The sequence below is a fragment of the Fomitiporia mediterranea genome (assembly GCF_000271605.1).
Source record: "Fomitiporia mediterranea MF3/22 unplaced genomic scaffold FOMMEscaffold_20, whole genome shotgun sequence".
NCBI lineage: Eukaryota > Fungi > Basidiomycota > Agaricomycetes > Hymenochaetales > Hymenochaetaceae > Fomitiporia > Fomitiporia mediterranea.
The window spans coordinates 355,720-371,342 of record NW_006760405.1 but is presented as its reverse complement, the minus strand read 5'-3'; the positions used below and the strand labels follow the sequence as shown (position 1 = coordinate 371,342).

The following is a 15,623-nucleotide window of genomic DNA, read 5'->3' as shown; positions in this document are numbered from 1 at the left end:
TACATCTCCTATTCTGTCTGTTTAAGAAGAGGACCACACAATCACTCTAGCATTTCTACTAATTCTAATTGTTCTGACAGTTCTGAGTACACAGAACAATCTGATAAGTTCCTAGTCTTAACAGATAAGCTTACAGAATAATCTAAGCAGCTTGCCTACTGTAACTAGTACTCTAAGTGGTCAGCCAGTCACAACTAATGTTCTGAATACTCTACTAGTTACAATCTGAGGACAGACTAGCCTGCCCCTGTACTAAACAAGCTATAATACTCTCTGTTATAATAGAACCAATGTGTAGGACCTGCCTCAGTTCTTTGAAGAAGTAGAAATGATTAGAGATGAGTTCTAACTTTCTGATTAACAGCTTATCTGAAGAGTAAAATATTATGCTAACCAATCCAATTCTAAGATCTAGGCCTTAATACCTGAAGCTACAGACAGTGTCTCAGATTGGTAAGCTACTCAAGTAGTAATTCTCAGATTATACTTGTCTCTCAACTGTAATTACTACTATATGAAGAATAACCTCTGTATTCTAGTCCAACAATAGGCTGTCACCAGAATCCAGAACTAAGAGGAGTTTGTAGAGTACTAGTACAAATTCTAGAAGATAGTAAGCTTCCTAGTCTCAAAGAAAGAAATCATGAAAGAAGATTAGAACAAAGTATTCCTTGACAGTATTACAGGTGCCTTCAAAGATCAGCTAACTCTCTGTTTGCTAACTTACAACCCTAACTACAACAGTTGTATAGCTTACACATACACTAAAGTTGTTAAGGCTACTAAGCTTATGTAGAGAGGTATAGCTTTACAACACTTAGGAAAGACAGCTGATGTATTCAGAACAATGAGTTCTAGAACCATTCTGATAAAGAAAGAAGATACAAACATAGTTACTATCCTTAATTTACTCTACTCATTCTAAAGCAAGTTAGACTTGTTTGAATGTAAGACTAGTTCCCTGTTTGTAGGAAACACAGGTATACAATCTGCACAATCTGTACAATCTGCTCATTCTGTAGGGCTGCCTTACAACACAAACTGCTCCTTCTGTAGAGAAGACAGACACTTTATTCACTTGTGTCTAAAGGTTAATGAGTTCATTTGTGATGGAAAGTGTATCTAGAACACATTTAGAAAGGTTGTTCTCTCTAACAGATTGTTTGTTCTGTCAACAATCTAAGGCTAACTACTTATGGATTGTTTTGACTAGTATTATACAACCAACCCTAGAAAGTGTGCCTAAGTTTCCTAAGATGTATAGGACATACTATTACATATAGTGTTCCTCCTCAAAATTGTAAAGCTAGTACTAGTATCCTAAACATTGTTTACTGTTCTAGCTACATATATTAAAGAAGTCTTAGAAGCAGAATACAAGGTTGAAAGACTTAAAGTCTTACTCAGAGAGGCAAAGAAGAAAGTTGCTACTAGTAAGAAGCTCAAGTTTGACAGAGTAGAGGTTCTGAGGTGTAGAACAACAAGTATTCTAAAGAAGAAGGACAAGAAACCTAAGCTAGAACCAAAGCCTACACTACCTACTAATGTAAGCTAGGCCCTAAAGTATGACAGATTGAAGCACACTAACAAGCCTACTGTCAGACTACTACTAGAACTACATTAGTACTATAATCTCTCTCCTATTAAAGACCCTGTCATTGTCTAGTAGATAGTCTCTCACATTCTAGACTCTAGTATCAGCCTCACCCTAAAGGAGCTGTTGTTAATTACACCTGATGTCTGAAAGCAAGTCAAGGAACTGTCATCTGTTAGGCAAGTTCTGAACACCCCTACACACCTTGTCTTAATAGAACCCTTAGAACTAACAACTTCTGAAGATACAATTGTAGCTCAAGTCTTACAGTATGTGTAGAGCCTAGAGTCAGTTACAGAACAGGCTATACTGTTATGTACAGTTAAAGCCATCTTTAAAGATACTGAAGAAATCTACTGTATTCTAGACTAAGGAGTAATACTCTGTATCATTTGTAAGAATGTATAGAAATGTCTCAGAATCCATCTGTGTTCTAATCTTACAATTATGCTCAAAACTACTGACTCTGGACAAGTACTAATACTTAGTACTGTTAAGAACATAAAGATCAATATTGCTAGAGTCAACATTGCCCTCTAAGCTCAGGTTGTTTGTCAATGTTACAGTTCTCTACTCTCATACCTTCAGTTTCCAAGGGTTCCACACCCTTCCATACTGGAACTCAGGACTTCTGTCCCTCAGGGGCACTGTCTATGAACTATATGTGTGCTGACTCTTGCTACTACCCTTCCTTACTTCATCATTCCATTCCTTTGACCACCCCTTCATTCTTTGTATCATTCTATGGTCTCTTACCCTTTATCCATCCCTTCATTCTTTGTACCTTTATCTTTGACATTCCTTTCTTTCATTCTTTATGGCTTATCATTCTTAGTGGCTCATACTCTCTGAGTGCTCTTGTATAGTTTAGTATATATAGGCATACAAGATCAGACTGGTTCTGTAGTCTTGATCTTGTCTACTCTAGGTAGTCCTGTACTCTTAGGCTCACTCTATATACTCTACTCTTGTCTCACTCTCTCTCTCTGCCCATTCTACAAGTTCTGACTACATTCTAGTGCTTGTGTTCTGTATTTCTGTTGTGTAAGATAGTTGTAGCCTGGGTCCCCTCACTGAGCCTTTGGGTCCCCTCTATACTGTTGCTGACATCAGATTAAGACTACCTATTACCACTCTACAACTCTCCTACATTTTGGGCATCAGTACTTACTGTTGTATTAATCTCTTTCCTTTGTCCTGACCCTTTTACATTTTTAAATTTTAAACTTTCTAAACCCTTTTAAACTTTTGCCACCCTTCTTCTATTCATTACCCCTTTTAGTTTAGTGTTGATTCCTTTGTAGTGTAAACATAGACCCTACTATACTAACTGCCACCCCTACTGTCCTACCAGATCAGCAGTTACAAGCAGAACTAGCTTAATATGTACAGACCTCCATCCAAGAGGCCTTTGCTAACTACATACCCCCAGCCCCTTCAGAACCTGTTCCAATTGTTCCAGAAGTTACAACCTGTTCTAGAAAGAAAGTGTATGTAGCCTACCCTTCAGACTTTAATAGGTAGCACTTTAAGGACTTCCAGTGCTAAGTCAAACTATATGTGGCTACTACTTTGACCAATCTATCCTCAGATCTTGATTGTGTCCTATTCATCCTCTCCTTCATGAAGGAAGGCAACACAGCCACCTGGGCCCAGAACTGGATTGAAGGTCATTAGATTGGAAGCCTGATCCAACTTTGGAACAATGAGTTATACTTAGAATTCATAGGGCAGCTCTGTGCTTCCTTCATTGATCCAAATAAGAAGTACAATGTGTAGAACAAGCTTGTGTCTCTATAACAGGGCAAATGTTCTGCTGATGCCTTCTTTCAGGAGTTCAATATCCTGGCCTGGAAGGCAGGATTCATACTTGGGTTCAATGATGTCCTCATCAGAATGCTTGAAAAAGCTCTTCACCTGGAACTGGTTGATAAGATTCTTAGAATGATGCTAGAACTAGTCACCTACACTGAGTAGAAGACACGTGCCATCTCCTTCAACCAAGCTGTAGCTTGGATGTATTAAGTCTGTACAGAACACTCACACATGTGTCTAGCTCCAACAGTTCTGAGCCCTCAGATTGATCTGTCTGTAATTTGCAATCAATCTGTTCTGATAGACATTAGAGAAGCCTGAAAGTAAGGAGCATACTTTGCTTATAGAAAGTCAGGGCACTAAATTAAGGACTGCCTGTAGAAGCAACAGTACATCTGTCAGGTTATTAGAGTGATGATGAGTGACAAGCAGGATTTGTAGTAAGAAGCCTTTTCTGCAAATCTGGAAGTCACCTAATGTTCCAAATGTTCCAAGATCTTAGAATGTAGAAGTGGCAGGTCAGATTGTACAGATTTAGACTCAGATGAAGTGTAAAGAGAAGAATCAAAAGAATCAGAAGAAATAGGAGAACTATCTACTTTTGTTTTCAACTTTTTTCTTTCTAATAAATAATTTTGTTGATTTATTTTTTCTACTTTTTCTACTTTTTCTACTTTTCTTACTTTATTTACTTCTAATCCTACAGTGTCCATTGAATCAAAAGTGGCCATTAAAAAATCTGAGTCATAGCCCTTCAGCACTACATTCACTGTTAGGCCTCCACAAAATCCTAGGGTATGTAGTCAGGGTCTGGGAGTTCTGACTCAGCCCTGTTCACTACTCAGTAGTTTGTCTGTAGTATTAAGTAGGGATGGCCTCAGCTGAGTTCACAGCTGAGAACATGGGTCTGTCCTTGTTGAAAGAGAGAGGTTAATGAGGAAATGTTAGTGTATATACTCACCCTCTTGGACAATGAGGCCACACAAGCTGTACATTCCCTTCAGAACAAGTAGCAGTTCATCTGAGAACATTCTAGACACTAGCTCTAGGTCCCTGTCCTCTTGGCTCCCTTCTTAGGATCCCCCCAGATCTGAACAACAGCTCTAGTAGACAGTAGATACACTAGTTCATACATTAATGAGGCCTTTGTGTGGGAACACCACCTCCCTACTTGACATGTTCCACTTCTGATCCTAGTATACAATGTAGACAGAACCCTGAACCAGAATGGTTGGATCACTGAGTTTGTCCAACTACAGATAACCATTCAGGATTATGAGGAAAGCATTGAGTTCAGAGTCACCAACCTTAGAAAGACAGATGTCTTCATCAGATTTAAATAGCTTAAGGCTCACAACCCTACCATTGACTGGTTAGAGTAGACACTTGTGTTTGATCAGTGTCCTGAGTCTTGTAGCTACCTTGTACCACTGTTCTGAGTGAATACAGATGCTTCTAATGTTACTAACAGTTCTAATGAAGGTGACCAGTTGTTCTTCTTTGACTAGGATAGATATGTGGATACATATTCTAGTCAAGGCAGAATAGAGTTGATCCAAAGAATGTCTGAGACAGAACCAGTCCAGAACCCTCTTAGAATGACTCTACTCTGGAACACACACAGACCCAGCCTGCCAGATTTTGTCCAAGAGTTCCCTGAAGTCTTCAGTAAAGAGGAATTCAACCAGCTTCCTGAACACTGTCTCTAGGACTATACAATTGAATTGACTGAGGGTTTCCAACCTAAGGATTGTAAGGTCTACCTACTCAACAGAGACAAGTAGGAGGTGCTTGACAAGTTCCTTCAGGAAAATCTTTAGAATGGTCAGATCTGACCCTTGAAGTCCCCTATGACCTCCCCTTTCTTCTTTGTCAAAAAGAAAGATGGGAAGCTCTGCCCAGTCCAGGATTATTGTTGTCTCAATGAGGGTACTGTTAAAAACAAGTACTCACTCCCCCTGATTCAGGAGCTCATTGATAAGACACATACATCCAGGGTTTTCACTAAGTTGAACATTTGATAGGGATACAATAATATTCAGATCTGAGACAGAGATGAGTGGAAGGCTGTGTTCTGAACCAATTGCAGATTGTACAAACCAACCATAATATTCTTTGGACTAACTAACTTGCTTGCAATGTTCCAGTCATTCATGAATCACATCCTTACAGATCTGATTGACTCAGGGCACATTAGTGTGTATTTGGACAACATTCTAATCTTCACCCAGACAGTCAAACACTATTACTGACTGATCCAAGCAGTTCTACAACAGCTCTGAGATAATAAACTGTTCCTCTGAGAAGCAAAGTACTCTTTTGTATAGGAGTCAGTGGATTATCTGGGCTTTGTGATTGGTGGAGGAGAGGTCTGTATGGATCCAGCAAAGGTGACTACAGTTCAGAACTGGCTGTAACCTTGGAACCTGAAACAGGTCCAAGCATTCCTTAGGTTTGCAAACTACTACTAATGCTTCATTCAAGGCTTTAGTACCATTGCCCAGCCCCTTCACAATCTCACCAGCAAGGATGTTCCTTGACAATAGAATGATCAGCAGTAGTCTGTGTTTGAGTCTCTCAAGTAGACCATTACTAGTAAGCCTGTATTAGCAGTTCTGACAGTTGCAGACAAGTTCTGAGTTGAAGCCAACTCTTCTGACTTTACAAATAGAGTAGTACTGTTCTAGTTCATTGACAGAAAGTGGTGTCTGATAGTGTTCTAATCAGAATCCCTCTCTGTAACAGAACAGAACTACTCTATCTATGACAAGGAACTCCTTACAATTGTTTGTTCCCTAGAAGAGTAGCATTAATATCTCCTCAGTACTGTACAGAAGTTTGAGATTTGGAGTGATCACCTTAATCTCCAGTACTTCTAGGCACCCTAGAAGCTCAACCACTGCCAAGCCTACTAAATGTTAGAACTGTAGGACTTCAACTTTGTGCTGACCCACAAACCCAGAACACAAATGACAAAAGCTGATTTACTCTTAAGACAAGCAGGTCATGAAAGGGGGGAGAATGATAACAAAAATCTTGTTCTCCTAGACAATTCCTGTTTTGTGTCTGAGACAATCCAAGAGATCTGACTCAAATCTGAGGATGTCAACTTTGTCACCTGTATACAGTGAGCTCTGAGACACATACAGGACCAGGTTGTAGTGAAGCAGCTGGAGAAGCAGGCAAGGGATTGGGAGGAGGATGAGGATGGACAGGTTTACTAGGAAGGCTGACTGTATGTTCTGAAGGATTGGAAGCTGTAGAAGGACATTGTCTGAGCTCATCACAACAATCTGACTGTAGGACATTCAGGCTGACACAAAATACAGGAACTCATTACTTAGAACTACTGGTGGCCCAGAATGTAGAGGGAAATCCTAAAGTACATGACTGGTTGTGATACATGCCAACAAACTAAGGCCTACTAGACAAGGGTTTGGGCTCCCCTACATCTGTATTGGATCCCAGATCACTCTTGGGAAGAAGTCTCAGTAGACCTGATCAGCAAACTACTTGAGTCTTAGGGTTACAACACTATCTGTGTGATTGTTGACTGATTCTCCAAGCAAGTCTACACAGTTCCAACCTGAATGGAACTCACTTCCAAAGGTATAGTGTGCATTTATTAGGATCATGTCTTCCAGTTGTACAGACTCCCTCAGAAGCTCATTCATGATTGTGGACTGTAATTTGAGTCAAAATTCATACAGGACTTGTATGTGCTTCTCAGAATTCAAGGGAACCCTTCTACTGCCTATCACCTACAGACTGACAGTCAAACTGAGTGAGTCAATCAGGAGATCAAGCTCTACCTCCAAATGTTCATCAATCATTAGTAATCAGATTGGTCTGAATGGCTAGCTCTAGCAGAATTTGTGCACAATAACCAGCAACACTCTACAACAGGACAGTCCCTGTTCTTCCTCAATCATGAGAGACATCTGTACTAGGGGACAGTTCTGAACCAGAACAGCAGTTCTGAATCTGTAACAGACTTTACAGAACAGATACACAGAACCAGGGAGGACACACAAGCTCTTTTGGAAAAGGTAGTACAGGTCATAAAGTAGAACTATGATCAGAAGAGGTCTGCAGCCAAGGATTACCAGTCTGGTGACAAAGTTATGCTGGAAGCCACTAACCTGACTACAGATTGCCCAATAAAGAAGTTGGACAACAAGTGCTTCAGACCCTTTGTTATTAAAAAGAAGGTCAGTGCCTCTGCCTACAAACTCTAACTTCTAGCAACATGGAAGTGTATACACCCAGTGTTTAACAAGGTTCTGCTGTCTTAATACTACAATCCAGGTTTTCCTTTGTAACAAAGACCCCTACTGCCTCCACCAGAACTCATTGGTTCCAAACCAGAATATAAAGTAGAATATGTAGCAGATACTAAGCTGGTGTACAGAAAGCTCAAGTTCCTTATTCACTAGAAGGGATACCCAGTTGAAGAACACACTTGGGAACCTGCTGAGAATCTCACCCATACTGCTAAGGCAATCCAAGACTTCTATTGACTTCATCTGGGTGCTCTGCATCAACTCTGCCTCACAGATTTCCAAACCCTACTGTTCTGACCTATGCCTGAGCTACTGACTAAGCTCAATGCTCACCAATTGGGACAATTGGTTTTAGAGGGGGGGTGATGTTATGGTTCTCTGCTCTTGTACCTTCAGTTTCTGAGGGTTCTGCACCCTTTCATACTGGAACTCAGGACTTCTGTCCCTCAGGGGCACTGTCTATGAACTATATGTGTGCTGACTCTTGCCACTACCCTTCCTTACTTCATCATTCCATTCCTTTGACCACCCCTTCATTCTTTGTATCATTCTATGGTCTCTTACCCTTTATCCATCCCTTCATTCTTTGTACCTTTATCTTTGACATTCCTTTCTTTCATTCTTCATGGCTTATCATTCTTAGTGGCTCATACTCCCTGAGTGCTCTTGTGTAGTTTAGTATATATAGGCATACAAGATCAGACTGGTTCTGTAGTCTTGATCTTGTCTACTCCAGGTAGTCCTGTACTCTTAGGCTCACTCTATATACTCTACTCTTGTCTCACTCTCTCTCTCTGCCTGTTCTGCAAGTTCTGACTATGTTCTGGTGCTTACATTCTGTATTTCTGTTGTGTAGGATAGTTGTAGCCTGGGTCCCCTCACTGAGCCTTTGGGTCCCCTCTACACTGTTGCTGACAGTCAAGCCCTGTTTGAGACACTCCTAGGCTAACCATTCTTCACTATCACAGAATGTGAAATGAAGGACTTTATTAACAGTAACCAATCTATAACACTATTAGATCCCTCAGATTGTTAACAGAAGTGCTGAGTTATGACTAGAATGTAATCTGTTCTATAGAAACACAACAAACAAGGATTTGTAGTAATCACTAATCTCTCAACTCTTATATTAGTTAATCAGCCCCTTAGTGTTTAGGACAAACAGTGTTCTAATTTGAGTTCTGATACTACTAAAGCTGTAATTCCTGACATACACATACTATCCTATAATAGACATGCACCAGTCTCTACTATAGTCAATCTGCTCCTTAGTTGTTGTTGAGAGAGGTTATGTGAGAGACTTAGAGGGATCACACAAAGAGGGGGGATAGTGGACTCAGCTTGCTCTCCTTAGTATCATTGTCTGTTGATTCAGTAGGTATATATAATATGTAGCTATGTCTCAGGTATGTTTGTTACTTATATGTGTCATTCTATATATGTTAACACTCCCCTTCAAACATATATTAGTTTAATAATATGTTTGTTTTGCAACTATTTGTTTATTTGATTTGTAGTTATTTTATTTTTATTTTTAGGGGTAGTTATAGTGCTGCTACCACTCCCCTTCAAACATTTATAAGTTGGCTAGACCTATAAAATGTTTGATTTGCAGATTGTTCCAACATTTTTATTAGTATTGTATCTGTATTGTACATTGTGTCTGTATTATATTTGCTCGTGTATCACATATAATAATATCATTTGTATAATATAAATGTGTTGTTTGTATCATATATTTTAGTCCACTGTGTGTTAACTTTGTACTTTGTTAGATATTTATTAAGTTTTTGTTTACTGTTGTGTCATTAGTTCTGTAGTTTGTTCATTGTTATATTATTAAGTTGTTGTTCATTGTCTTGTAGACTGTTTGATGTGATTGAAATTGTTTAGAGTTAATCCAAAGTTTGTGTGTAGTTTACCATTAAATGACAGTATTGTTTTCACAATAAATTGTTCAAAATCATTATTAATATCATATGTGCTTCAGAGACTTGTAGAATCTTATGAGTGCTGTGTAAGATTGTAAATTGTGTATTTTATTTATTAAGTTTGTTTGAGTATTACTAGTAATTTCTTTTTACTTTACTGTGAAACTAATAAATCACACTAGTAAAATGTATATCTGGTGTTGTAATGATATCCTTCTTTAATTATTACTGTCTGTGTTTGTCTACATTTGTATATGTGTTAAGCATTCAGTAATAGCTGATTTATGTCTTTGGATTGAAGCTTCACATTGATTGTATGTTGTAATATTAATAATGTTATTTGTTTTTGCCAGATTGCTTCATTCCAAGATTAATAAGGTTTTATACTAACATATATTTGTTGTATAGATATTATATCTGGCTGCAGACAGCTCACTATGTGTCTAGGTGTATCATATATGTATTATATCATGAATGTATTGTCTGTATCACTTTGTGTTATTATTTATGTTTATGTAGTAACTTATTAATATTGTGTTATGTAATGAATCGATTTTGACACATCCTGAGTAACTATGTGATCTGTTGTGTTATTTCTTCAATAGCCAACATAATTATCCATTGTAAATTGTTACTAACGTGTGTTTGTATTATTTGTTATTAACAGTGTTATTGTGAATTGTTGTGATTGTGATGTTATGAATATTTATTAGTATTATGGCTATTGTTCTTTGCTTTTTCTTTTTACAAAGAATGATGTATTGTAACACAATCCACATATAATTGATATATTAGATTATGTTTGCTATAATCGTTTCCTAGCATTCTTTTAGTGAATCTAGTACTATGTACAATTGTAGTATTTGTTCAATGTTTTATTTGTTAATTGGTTTGCTAGGTAAAACGTTTTATATATTGGTTTTATTTATTTTATTTGAATCATTGTATAGATATACTTATTAGTATCTATCCAATGTATTTCATAATGTTATAATACTGTTCACACTTGTATTAATTGTATAGTGAGGGCAAATTAATCATTTGTACAAGAATCAATTTAATAGTTTTATTTGATTATATGTATGTACTCTATACTTGTTTGTATAGTTATTATCTTTGTATTGTTTGATTGTAGTTGTGAATTATATTACAATTATATTTGTATTATTGTATGAATGTATTATTTATTGTTTTATGTATGTTCCAAAGTATTATTTTTGTTATTCATCACTTTTATCCATAAACTATAGTCCAGATTGATGAATTATTTTGTTATATGATGTAATAATTGTCTGTATTTTATTTATTTTTGTATTAAACATTGTTAAGTTAATCAGATTATTATATTAATATTATTCACCAAGTATGAGCATTCGTTTTGTAGTGGAATTATTATTTATTTAATGTTGAAGTTCAATCACACATTGTGTTGACTTCCATTATTTGTTCTGATCAACATTATTTTGCATTGTATTGAATGATTTACCTTTGTGATCCATTATATCTGTCTGTAACTTCTATTGCTTATCATTTTTTAGGATCAGTGATAAGATCAACGTTTCTGCATCATGAATATTCATTTGTTCATCTGTAGTTTTGTGTTGTGAACGTTTGCACATTTGCTGCAAAGAACACTTTAGGAATATGTGCCATTTCTAGGCTTTATTATTATTAATTTATTAATTATCTGTTTGAGTAACTTTTATAAGCATTGAAAATGTTATGTAATGTATAACTTTTATATTCTTTAATAAGGTATTTTGTGTTTGACAGATTTGTCAGATTCATTACAGATTTCACTTAGTAATGTAGTCAATATGTTTGTATTAAGAATTTAATGTTCATTATTAGTGTGTATATTATTTAATTACTCCCCTTCAATTTGAGAAGGTTATTCTTTGAGTAATTGACAAGTAGTGTAAGTACATAAGTACATTGTTGATTTTCTTTTGTGTATTTGTAATCCAACAAGTAGTGTTAGTACTTTGTTATTTTACTTTCATACATTTGTCAGTATGTGTTATAATATAACAGTATGTTTTAAGTTAACTTGTAATGTTTGACATACATCATTTTGTTTAAACATTACACTGTAACATTGTACTGTTTGTTTTATAAATTTTAATGTGATGTTTGTAATATGTCTGTAATATTTCAGACATGCTAAGAAATCTTCTGTGTGTTTGCAGTTACAACATTGGTTGTGCATCTATTCATATCTCTGATAAGATGTAATAGATATGCTTGTGTCTGCTTTTCTTTATATATTATACTGTCCAAGATAATGTGTTAAACGTTTTATTAATTTATTTAATCTTATTATATTATGATTGTTTTCGTTTGTAATCATTATAATAAGTGTGTCCATCATAGTTTTTCTGTTGTTTGTTGTACTAGCCATATTAGTATAGTACTTCACTTGTATATAAGCTTTGTAGCTTCAATATAAGTTTATTTATGCTTTGTTAAAGTATATTTACATTCTGTGTGATTAAATATGTTCTGTTACATTGTTGTAGTAATGGTAGAGGTATTATTCTACTGTTTGCCATTATTATACATTGTTATTATATGTTTACACTATCATAGGTGTAAAGTATTGTTATTTGTTTATTGACTATAATTGTGTACTTGTTCCTGTACCATAGTTACTGTAATGTACTTTGTAACTTTATTATTATTATTATTATTATTTATTCATCCATAGATAGTTGTACACTTTCATAAGCTGTATTAGTGTGTAGATATCAGATGTCTTAGATATCAGATGGATATCTGCTAACTTGTTTTATTTCATATCCAACATGTCCAACATATCCAAGACATGTCTTACATTAATTGTTTGACTGTAATATTGTTATATGTGTTATTATTTTATTTATACTATAATATATGTGTGCTTGTTGACAGTGTCAATCATTTGTGCTATTATAATATTAATAGCAGATGAGTAGTGTTTGCTTTCTCAATCCTTCTAACATTTGTCTATAGTATGATCAGTTATTTATAATAACATAATCTCTGTAATATTATAGAATATTTTAGTGATTAAATGTTGCAGTAAGTGATACTCATTGAAGTTTCAGCATCACCTGTATAGATTATGTTATTACTGGGCCAATAATCATAATTACTAAGATGATGATCATATAATGTCTGGGTCATATGTAGTACAGTAGATTGTGTGTTTACAGTGTATTGATTTGTGTTTAGGATACTCAGACAGGTGAGTCAAGTTCTGCATTGTAGTATACTGTGTGCATGTATGTGATGTGTAGAACTGTATAGAGTATAGACATAGTAGAGTGTAGATAAAGTATAGGCAGGGAGCTTAAGGCTTATAACCTGTTAAAAGGGGTTATGTGAGAGACTTAGAGGGATTACACAAAGAGGGGGGATAGTGGACTTGGCTCACTCTCCTTAGCATCATTGTCTGTTGATTCAGTAAGTATATATAATATGTAACTATGTCTTAGGTATGTCTGTTACTTATATGTATCATTCTATATATGTTAACAGTTGTCTAGTCACCCTGTCACCCACCCCAGGATTAGACCCCTTTGTTCTATACATACCTGACAGTCCTGGAGAAAACATATTTGTATACAAGAAGGTAGTAAAGAAGGTTAGACCAGTTGCCAGAACTCTCTCAGAAGAGTTTCAGATTGTTTAACAGAAGCATTCTAATCTGTTAAAGAACATGCCAGAACTGCTGTTGTACTCCAAGCTGTTTGTCCCAACACACTGTTTCATACAAGAATGTATGGAAGCTCTTAACATTAATCCATACAACTTCCTCTGGCCAGAAGAGTGCCAGCTTTTAATTAACCTGATTTCAATGTATGAGAACACCTTTGCCTGGAACAAGCTTGAGAAAGGTGTCCTAGACCTAGAATACTTTGATCCAATATTGATTCTGACTGTTCTACATATTCTATAGGTACAAAGGAACATCTGGATTCTACAGGGAAACCTTGACACAGTCATGAAAATTCTTAAAGACAAAATCACTACTAGAGTTTATGAGCTGTCAAACTCATCTTACTGTTCCTAATAGTTTACTATAGTAAAGAAAGATGGAAAGTCTCTGTGCCTGGTCTACAACCTCTAGGAACTCAACTGAGTTTTGATCCAAGACTCATCTGTACCTCTGATGATTGAACAGGTTGTTGAATCCTTCTCTAAAAGGGCCATTTACTCTGTACTAGATCTCTTTGTTGCCTTCAACCAACACTCTCTTAATGAATGCTCTCACAATCTTACAATGTTTCAGACACTACTCAGAATGTTCTGACTTACTGTTATTCTAATAGGTTATACTAATTCTTTTCAAATTATACACAGTAATATTACTTTTATTTTACAGGATAAAATTCCTAATACAGTACAACCCTATACTGATAATGTTTATGTCAAAGGCAGAACTACAAGATATGAACTTCTGAACAGAATGTACAAAACTGTTCCCAGAAACCCTAGTATCTGACAATTTGTATAGAAACACACTTACAACCTAAACTGTGTTATATAGTAAGTTAAAGTAGTCTATAGAACATTCTCTGGTCTAAAGCTGTGTGTGTTCCAACTGTATGTAACTGTCTTAGACTATAAGTGTACCTATGCTGGAAGGGAGCCAGATGATTCAAAAGTCTAGAAAATCTGTGACTGGCCTGTATGTCAATCTGTCTCTAAAGTTAGAGGATTCCTCAGAACTGTAAGTGTCCTCTGTATGTTTATTCGAAATTTTGCTCAGCTTGTTAGACTACTCACACATTTGACTAAGTACAACATTCTGTTTGAGTTCTGTTTGGAACACATGGTAGTAATAGACAAACTCAAAGACACTGTTATTAATAGCCCTGCCTTATGTACTATTGACTATGAGTCAGACATGGAGGTTATTGTTACTATAGACTCATCTATTATTAGTGTAGGATTCTATCTCAGACAAGAACACCTCAACAGTCATTGTTGAATCAACCAATTTGGATCAATTAACTAGAACAAAGTACAATCCTAATACTCTCAAGCTAAGATCAAACTCTTTAGATTGTTCTGTACACTCTATACCCTACAAATTCACCTTATTAGAGTAAGGAAGTTAGTAGTAGAAATGGATACTGTCTATGTTAAGGGTATAATAAATAACCTGGACCTACAACTGAATGCTACAATCAACAGATGGATTGTCAGAATCCTACTGTTTAACTTTGAGTTCCAACACATTCTAGCCCTACAGTTTGCTTGTACTAACAGACTGTCTCAACATCTGTACACTGAAGCTAACCTAGAAGAAGAAGATGACTTTAAGGAATGGATCAACCAAGCTTACACCTTCTGTTACAGTTCTGTGTTCACTGTTCTGAACAATACCAAACCTTTTAAGACATTTCCAACAACTGATTATACACATGCTAGAGAATATTGTCTCAGACAAGTTAAGACCTTCCTGGAAACATGCCTCCAACTGTCTAGGATGGAAAATCACAAATTCACCACCTTTGTTTACTATACAACCACTTTCTTTGTTAAGACTGGCTGACTATGGTGGAAAACCTGGAACAGTAACTACTAACTTGTAATAGAACCTAACTAACAATAGAATCTTGTCAAGACTGTGTATAATGATCTCAGACATAAAGGAGTCTACTCTGTCCAGGCTAGACTTCTTGACTGCTTCTAGTGGCCTAGCCTTGGACCCAACATTAAGTACTACATCTGTACCTGTTATGAATACTAACTCTGTCAGACAACTCAAATCCTGATCCCTCTTAGTGTTTCAAAGATTGCCCTATTATTTGCTAAGGTACACATTAACACTAAGTTCATACTGAAAGCAGGAGGGTTCTGATACATTGTTCACACTTGATACACACTCTCTAGCTACCCTGAGTTCTACTTACTCTGTTCTAAAACCAGACAAAGTATTAGACAATTCATTTTTAAAAATATTCTCTGTTGATTTAGTGTATGCCCAGAACTTGTTACTAACAACAGAAC

The 15,623-nt window shown here is 36.1% G+C and overlaps 1 protein-coding gene across 1 annotated transcript; it reads left to right on the top strand.

The window, feature by feature from the left end:
- Positions 1 to 14,643: 14,643 nt before the first annotated feature.
- FOMMEDRAFT_98371 (uncharacterized protein) lies at positions 14,644 to 15,165 on the top strand (the record flags this gene model as incomplete). Its single annotated transcript, XM_007272054.1, has 1 exon — positions 14,644 to 15,165. A coding segment is annotated over one exon (522 nt), but the record flags the coding sequence as incomplete, so codon positions are not given.
- Between the last annotated feature and the right edge of the window lie 458 nt (positions 15,166 to 15,623).